This window comes from Mchenga conophoros, linkage group LG12 (genome assembly GCF_057382185.1).
Source record: "Mchenga conophoros isolate Kocher_MC1m ecotype Shallow Benthic linkage group LG12, M_conophoros_male_GT1.1, whole genome shotgun sequence".
Classification (NCBI taxonomy): Eukaryota; Metazoa; Chordata; class Actinopteri; order Cichliformes; family Cichlidae; genus Mchenga; species Mchenga conophoros.
The window spans coordinates 18,793,975-18,802,976 of NC_140537.1; the positions used below are offsets into that span (position 1 = coordinate 18,793,975).

Consider the following 9,002-nt stretch of genomic DNA (forward strand, 5'->3'; position numbering starts at 1 on the left):
CACACACACGTGTTCTACTAATTGTTTTTATTTTTATAAACAGTTGAAATGCAAATGATGACAATATAACATGCAGCGTTTGTGAATATGTACATATAAATTTATAAATTTGATAATTTGTCCAAAACTGGACTATGACACTGTTACACAAGTCTCCTTTTTCTTCAGTCACTATGATGAAAAACTTCGCCACAGACTATTCACATCATGTAGATGGAAAGAAAGATTTCCAATTCTAAGACTTTCCAGTTTTAACATCCTTTACCTGGCTATTCTCCTCCAGTCTTGCAGTCTATACTGGCTCTCTCCATGAAAATTTAGTGTTAGAAACTCCATAGTATGATTTATTAAACTTCTGACAGCCACCACATATTTTCTCAGAGATGGAAAGGTCAAGGATTTTATTAAACTTACACCAACACTTATTGACCTTCACCCGAATGCAGTGATATGCGCTGTGACTCGTGACGTCGCGTCTAGCCAATGCGCACCATGGCAGCTTTGCAGTACAGCACACCTTATACAAATACATTCACAATAACGTGAAAATTGGTAACAGACGGCTGTAGGGATGATTTTTTTAAAAGTGGCATATATGAGATTATAAAGCATAAACCTGATGTACATCAAACACAACACTCAAAACACATAACACATGTAATAAACTGTACAACAAGCATAAACACACATACAGACACATAAAAGCATACAAATATACACAGTTTTCTGACACAGGTGTGGGAATATATTTGAAGTTCTGTAAGAGCGAGTGCTGAAACCACCCGCACCAGATTTGGATCTTATTCTGAGTGTTGTTACAAGACCTCTGCCTGATGACCTTAAAGGCCTTAGTGGGATTTAATAAATGAGTAAGTCATCGCCGTACTAGGAACACAAGCATAAAGGTGCTCTATTGACTATTGAAAGGATTTTGAGTGTATTACTTCAATCTACTATCAACATGAAAATGTAAAGTTAAGGTAACACATAATTAGTATAGCCAGTCATATTTGGCAAAATATTTTAATTATTTATGCCTACTCAAATGGTGATAGGCTGTATCATCTTCATTAACCAATTCATCAAACAATTTTTCTGATTTTTCTATCAGTGATCAGACAGCAGTAGCTTGTGAATGCTTTGTGCTTCAATGATACACCAGATATCCCAGTTTACAGGGATATCTGGTGTATCGTTTACAATACACCAGATATCAGGAAGCTTTGAAGCAGACTAAAAGAAACTGTAAACTGTTTACAACTTGTCTCTAGCACAAACAGTATCTAAGTCATTTAAAGTAAAAAGGTAAACAGGTAAAAAAAAAATGGTTAAGATAAAATGAAAGATGCATCGAGGTCATCAGAGGAAATTAACATGTACAACTGCATGTCATCAACATATGAATGGCATATGAACAGTAACACGTGTAGGAAGAGCAGTGGTGATATGCTCCATGTGGATCCTCAAAAACACCCTGTGTTGCTGCACAAAGGAAAAATGAAAAGCTTGTGAAAATATCATGCTCGCTGTAAGTCAATGCTGAGGTAAAAGTAGATTTTTCTCATGGTATATGTGCTATGAAATAAAATACATTCACTAATTTCTTTAAAAAAATATGTTCAAAAAAAATTGTCTATAAAGTTAAGATTAAAATTTGGTTTGCAATTAATTCCAGAGTTTATTTACAGTTAGACTGAGAAAAAAAACAACTAACAGGTTTGTAGGGATGGAATCAAACCATTATGTTGCTATTCGAACTATTTAACTCGCTTCCTCTTGTGTCTTGTTGTGAGCTTTGCTTTGTGTTTAAATGTCTTAATTATCTCCTCATTGCCATCCTCAATTCCTAACCAAGCCCCTGTATGTATATACAGTCTCATCATTGTTGAGTCATCTGTGTTCTCCTTTGATTTCTGTTTTTTGAATATCTTCATGGTCTTACTAGATTTATGTTTTTATTAATTTTTGGGCTTTGTTATTTTGTTTATTGAACTTTGTACCAATTCAAATAAATGGCTCACCTTTTTCTATGAAGCTCTACCATCTGTGTCTGAAACTATGGGTCCTTATCGCTCTCTAATCGACACACAGCATACTGTGACAACACTGAAGAGTAAATGTTTAAATGCCTCAATGAATTCTGTCAGATTAACCCCTGAGTACTGTGAACACAGATTTTTTTTTCATGACAATGCATAATTCTTCTTCCCCAAGTTATTGTTATTGCCTTATTCGTCAAGACTGCGGTGCACAGATGATGTTTTGCATTTTGACCAAAAGGGAGACATTTTAATACAATATTAAATCGACATTAAGCTGTGAACATTTAAAACTCACAAGTGGAAAAAAAGGCCACCCCCAATGCAACATCATACCATTCTGCATCATGTATTATTATCTTGTAATAGTAGAAACAAATTTTACTTACAATCACACTGGGGGATAAGTTTGCACGGGGGTATCACACAGGATGATTGGAAACAGCACAACGACCTCATCCAATGCTCCTACGTGGAGTTTAACCTGCAGGAAACAAAAAACAGAAGCTCATTAGATTTTAATGAATAAAAAAAGAAATGGATCCAAACAGGCTTTTGCTGTCTGAACAGCTGAGGTAAACTGGATTATCAATACATCCATGACTTCTCAACCCATCACAGGTACTAACCTCAATAATGTAATCAACAACCAGAATGCTGCACTCTGAGATGGTTAAAGATGCAGACGAGGGAATAGCGAGCATGATCTCAGTGCGTACATAAGAAACCTGAGCACCAACAGGTTCTCCTGACACACACGCCAAAGTTTTGATAGCCATCTTCCTGTTGCGCTTACTGTGGGTGTAGAAAGTCTGTTTCTGTTGCAGCTTCACCTTCGGAGTAGCTGTTTTAGATGAAGGGTTACTAAATTCACAAAATATTTTCACTGTTTCGCCTAGTGGAAGAAAAGACAAAGTGGCAAGTTATTTCAATCAAATTCTTCAAACTTAGCTATTATTATTGATTATACAGATAAAACGATTATCTGATGGATGGAAACCATACCAGGGGTGAAAGCTTTCGTCGCTACACTAACTGTCAGAGTGACGGGACTGGAGTTACACCACAAGCTACACGGTGTCACGCTGTTTGAACCTGAGAGTGGCGCCTGCAGAAAAACAACACACTGATAGTGCCACAGATAAAAAAAAAAATAAATAAAAGTGTAATATACCAATACTACACTGTTTTGGTTTTGGGATTACGAGAAATCAACACCTATTTATTACTCTTATGCAGAAAAAGTTGCACAAAATGAGCATCAGCGGACCAAATCAATCAAACAATGGCTTTAGAATAATATGAAGAAATGGAGCAATCCCATCATTCTCTGTTTCACTGCATATTTGCAGTAGCAGCTCAGGTTCCTTTGGCATTGCATGGTGGAACCGTATAAAACTCCAAACATATCCAACATTTGCTATAGTTACAGTAACAAAAAAAACCCCAAAAATCTTAAATTCATCACTTTTGGTCCCATAGTTACTCAGAGCCTCGGTGGGATTCATTTATTAGAAGTGAGAGCTTGTGTACAGTCTGGTTTGTGTCCATTTATTCGAAAAATACGTCTGAGAACATGAACAACTGAAGCACAATACAAGGTTCAATATAATAGTGGTCATTCAGTCTGTGTTGGTTACGACTGGAACATAATCAGATTTTAAAGATGTAAATTGTCTCTAAATGCAGTTAGACAACTCTGAATCATTCTTGTACAATAATTGCTCCCATAGGGTTGAATGAAAGTACAACAAAGCAAACCTGGGGTTGCAGAGCTTTTTCAAAGTCAACATATTGAGTTGTGAATGCAGGAAAAACATAGGTGTGGCAAGTAATTTCAAATTTTGGTTCACTTAAAAGGATTCCTGGGACAATTAGTCGAACAAGGTGTACTTAGGGAGGCCTGTGAGAAATATCAGTTTGATTACAGAGAAACTGCAGACACTGCAACAAAAACAAGGACTCCTCAGCTGATTCATCTGAAAATGCACCACTTACATTCAACCCTGGCTGGTTGGTATCAATGTGGTTTACAAACTTAAGCTCTGTCACAAAGTCCTTGGACATACGCCACGGTCTATTAATGCCCACTGTCAAGGTATATGCTATTTTTCCGTGAACCCCATGAAAGGACGATGGGAAGTTTCTGGGATGCAAAATAATAGAAAAGATAGAAAAAAAAGTGATTCAGGCGCATACAAATTCAACAGTTTTACAATAAACAATAAAAGTAAGCATTATGTTAATGAATCAAAAGGTTGAACTACAACACAAGTTGTAGGTTTTGGATTTTAAAAACCAAGGGCCCATTCTTATCTTATATCTACCAAAATCCCTTCATTTTTAACAGTGGCTCTTTACTTAAGTCAAATCTACAGTTCCTGATTTCTTAGCTTTTTGCATAATTGTCACACTTGCATTTTTCAAATCGGCAATCAAATTTAATAGCAGACAAATATAACTCAAGTAAATACAAAATGCACTTTTAATGAAGATCTAAGGGGGGGACACACCAGCCCTCGAGGACTGGACTTCGTTTTTAAATCTTTTAGCCTGCTTGACTTTGTCAGACACGTTCTGTTTTAGTGATATCTTCATTCAACACGCCTAATCAGGTCTGGGTGCTTTTTGTGAACTTAAACTCAGCTTTCCAAAATAACATGGCTATTCACCGTTCATTCATGATTTAACAAATAGAAATGCATTTAGCATTTTTTTTAAAGGTTATCATTGTCTATTAAAATTTGTTTGATGAAAAAACAAACTAACTAAGAAATCAGGAAGGGGGTAAAGACTTTTGTCAGCATGCCTCCCTGAGTAAAACGCTTCACACGCTAGTGGGTGTTTCACAGTTAAATGGTCATACACACCCTAGTGGGAGCTGACATGTGAACGGATACACATGCGTCCCGAGTTGAAGTTTTGTCCCACGAGTAGCTATAAGAAAAGGACAAAGACAGTGACTGTTTGTTTGCCATGTATCACTGCGTCCAAACAGCACCAGTAACAGCATACCCCTGTCTTCTTGCAAAATAACTCCTTTTAAGTTGAAGAAGTCCAGCCTTGCAGAGTAACGTTTCCTCGTTTCCTGTTTCCCTCCACCTCCTCCGGCGGTCCAGTGCACATTCACGTTTCCCTTCAGCCTCGTTGTTATTGAAGTGATCTTTGTTTCTTTTGTCAGATCAAAAGAGATGTGACCTATGATTTGGTCGCCACTGGAAAAACTATTTCGTCCATCGTGCCTGATAAAATTGATTTTGAAATTTCGGATTGTCTGCTCGAACATCGCAGAGAAACAAAACTAAAGACAAGTCTTACAGGAAAGAAAAAGTTTAATACGTCTGATAAATGCAATCAGACAGAAAGTGAGAACAGCCGAATCGAATAACTTTTTTCTAATCAACAAAAATAAAACTGCGTAGGCGACACGTTACTCCGGGGGGATCGCCCTGACATTGGGCGGGGTCACGGGTCAAGTATTCCGTGACCTCCGTGGATCCGTCGAAATGAAAAAAAAAAAGCATTTTAAAGTTGTCGCTTTTCGTTCTCCATTTAGCTCCCGTTACTTTTACATTTGAGATATTCACAACCACCTTTGTTGTTGTTGTTGTTTTTACATGAAAGTAACTAATCTACTTTTAGTAAATATGAGTTGAGCCTGTTTTGATAAATATTCATATTTATGAAGCTGTAACATCCCTGACGTGTTGCTGTAATGTATTAACTTATGTGTGATTAACTTTTTTCTTATGGAAATATCACTGATTGTAATTTACGACTATTTAATTTATTATTATTCAATTACTTAATTTATTTTATTTGATGGATCTTTCCTTACATTACATAGTTTATTTCTTATGTAGATTATTTTTTTTTTTAAATTAAATTAGATTGGTTTCCATTGATAGCATTCTTCTGACAAACTGGAGACTGTAAGAAACAGTTATAATACACAGTACAACCAATTTATTAGAGCACCACCCAATGCTTATGCCCCACAGCTGACATAAATTAACAGTACTGGTAATATCCAAAATAACTACACCAGTATTCTCCAGCTGTTTAATCAAAATTATATATTTTTAATCTATTTTTATTTTTTTATTATTATTATTGTGTTACAATTATTGTTTTGTTTTGTTGTTTAAGTTAACATTTTTACAAAAGCTGAAAAAAAATAGTAAGTAAATAACAATATAAAGTTTTTGTAAAATATTTGTTTTCCTGTGTTTCTGACAGAAGGCTTTGTGAATTTTCTGAGCACTGTATATAATATAAAATCATCTGTCTACACAGGTATTATTGGGTTACACAACCAAATCCCTTTTTTTCCCTTTTGCTTTTCTTCCTCTTCCATGCTTCAAAATAACGTTTTGGCCTCGAGGTACTGCTTTTCTCATCTGTCTAATTAACTGTGTTTTTCTAATCTAAATGTGATCTCTTATTATAAGAGGAGACAGACTGTATCCACAATGAAACATTTAGAAAAAACTATCATCATCAAGGTTGTTAAGAGACTTACACTTTCATATTTCAAAGCAAGTATATTTCTTAATGATGAACATTAATCAAAATTTGAAGTGCAAGTTTGACACTGAAGAATGTTTTATATATATATTTTTCACTTATGAATAATTAACTTCAAATTGTTTGGAAATGTTTTTACAACACTTCCCAGATTGATGTGCAGTAACAATGTAATGTCTTTCCTGCTTGGCATTGTGTTAACACAGACCCACAAACTGCTAAAACCCCTGCTTTAGATGCGCTCACACTTGCTGATGATCAGTTGGCATTTGATTAGCACCACCTGTCTGCTACTTACCCTTTTAATTCCTATGAAAGCAGTAAAGGTGTACTTAGCTTTTTGCACACTGCTTCTGAATTTTGGCTCAGTTTCTGTTAAATAAATAATAACATGGTGTGATATGTCATGTTTTGTACTTCGCTTTTTTAATGTCTTGCATCGAGAACTGAAAGAGAGCAGGCTTTCCTTGACATGACTGTAGTTGAACTAGCCTGACCTTTTAACAATGTGTAATTGTTACACCACTAGATGGCACTCCATACTTTATTGAGGCACTCTATCATATATTGTAAAGCCATGCATTATTTATTATACAAAAACATACTGACAACATCACTCGCCATTGCAAAACCCAAATGTCATGTTTCCATTATGTGGAAATCAATTATTTCAGAACTACTCACTGAATAAGCTGCAGTGGCATTTTACTGTGTTATGCTTTAATAAGAAGTGTTTTAACTCCCCTTTGATGGGTTTATAGTACACAATACAGCCATAAAATGAAGATAATGACCCATTAAAACTGACAGCTCACGACATTTAAAAACTCCTGGCACAAGTTAACCTGGACACATATCTTTTCAGACCTGCTCGCTTGCCACTTTTGAGAAGGGAATAGACCAGTCAGCAGCCTCTTTAATTTCAATGGAGAGTATAGTGAGCCACAACATGCAGTGCAAAGGACTTACGGGAGTTTGTGATTTCGGCAGCCAAATATCACTATGTGTAAGAGACTTGCTGCTTTGTAGTGCATATATACAGGATGTTAAAACATATACAAGTGACTGACAGCGATCACAGACTACCCCACACAGATAACCGTTCACATTAACTGTTCAACGCTGCCAGTAGAACACATTTTACCATCGAGTTTAGAGAAGTTACTAAGAACATCTTTCATTAAACCGACCTTCCAGTCTGGTGCCAATATTATAAAGGCCTGAACATTTATTTTATGGTTTATGTTATATGTTTTAGGTGTGCGCGTGTGTGTGTGTGTGTGTGTGTGTGTGTGTGTGTGTGTGTGTGTGTGTGTGTGTGTGTGTGTGCGGGCCTTTATAAATGTAAATGTTTGACAAGACTGCTTGCAATATTTAGATCATAATATCAAGACAGCGCTTCAGCTGCATTTTAAAACAGGACGAGCTGAAAAGCAGAGGTCGGTTTAATCAACAAACTTTAACGATGTCTGTTATTCAACCACTCAAAGACTCCAGGCTTATAAACAATGGAAAGAATTTATTGTTGCAATAGCGCGGGAGACGCCACTTGTGGAAAGCTCAAGATCCCAGCTGTTGCAGAAGAACTTTGGTTTTGTTAACAATTACAATCCCTTTAACACTAGCACCAAGTCTAGCTAGTGGATAAGATAACATATAAAGCACAGGAACCATTTCTCCTCTGCTTTTGTTTACCTTTGTTGGACAAAATAAAAGATAAAATCTCACGGAGCCATTTTAAACTGTAAATTAGTTCATTAACTTTAGCTAGTAGTTATTTTACTGTTTACAGTTAATTATTATTTCAAGGTTGCAACTTGTTTACAACATTAGATTTGGTCTTTTTTCTATTTTTCACTCATTTTCAGTCCCGTCCTTGTACCTGATCATTTCTGGAAAGATGGTTTTTGTCTATTAAGATACTTAAACACTAAACAGTGAACCATTCAGACCTAACTTGACAAACTGAACCACACAAAACAGATAAATTAGCAAGACACTGGTTTTAAATCGTGTCGTTACGCAGGTACATTGCTGACAGACAAACTGAAATGTTTGGGAGAATATAGTCACTTTACCTGTTTTATCTTCAAAGCAGATTTTTGAGTCAAAAAGACCTGAATGACAGAGTGAATGATCTGAAGTCCTGCAACGAGTCTTCTCAGAGTTGATGCAGTGTAGTAAAAGTTACCTGGTTGTTGTGAATCTGGAAATTTAAAGTGAATGAGTGTTTGGCACATTTTGCTATTACGCTAGAGAGTTGTAGCAACATGATCTGCTGATTCAGATCTTCACATGCGCGTGTGTGTGTGTGTGTGTGTACTGCTTGAGTGCACTAGCACACACGACCATTCATAATAGGCTTAGCAGTTTCTGATAAGGGCACCTATCAGGTTTAGTTGAGCTCATGGTGACTTGACTTTTCCTGCCAACTCA

At 36.2% G+C, this 9,002-nt stretch overlaps 1 protein-coding gene across 2 annotated transcripts; it reads right to left on the reverse strand.

Annotated features, from left to right (window-relative positions):
- Positions 1 to 26: 26 nt before the first annotated feature.
- LOC146562430 (arrestin domain-containing protein 3-like) lies at positions 27 to 5,553 on the reverse strand. 2 transcript variants are annotated; one of them, XM_085294158.1, is made up of 7 exons: positions 5,055 to 5,553; positions 4,910 to 4,976; positions 4,038 to 4,185; positions 3,045 to 3,147; positions 2,669 to 2,934; positions 2,429 to 2,523; positions 27 to 1,482 (listed from the first exon to the last, which is right to left on the reverse strand). In XM_085294158.1, exons 1-6 carry the CDS (start codon positions 5,323 to 5,325, stop codon positions 2,431 to 2,433), a joined length of 948 nt encoding a protein of 315 aa, XP_085150284.1. In that variant the 5' UTR covers positions 5,326 to 5,553; the 3' UTR covers positions 27 to 1,482; positions 2,429 to 2,430. The 2 variants fall into 2 exon arrangements, with proteins under 2 accessions (XP_085150284.1, XP_085150283.1); XM_085294157.1 differs by having other exon boundaries at positions 4,910 to 5,553.
- Positions 5,554 to 9,002: the final 3,449 nt, after the last annotated feature.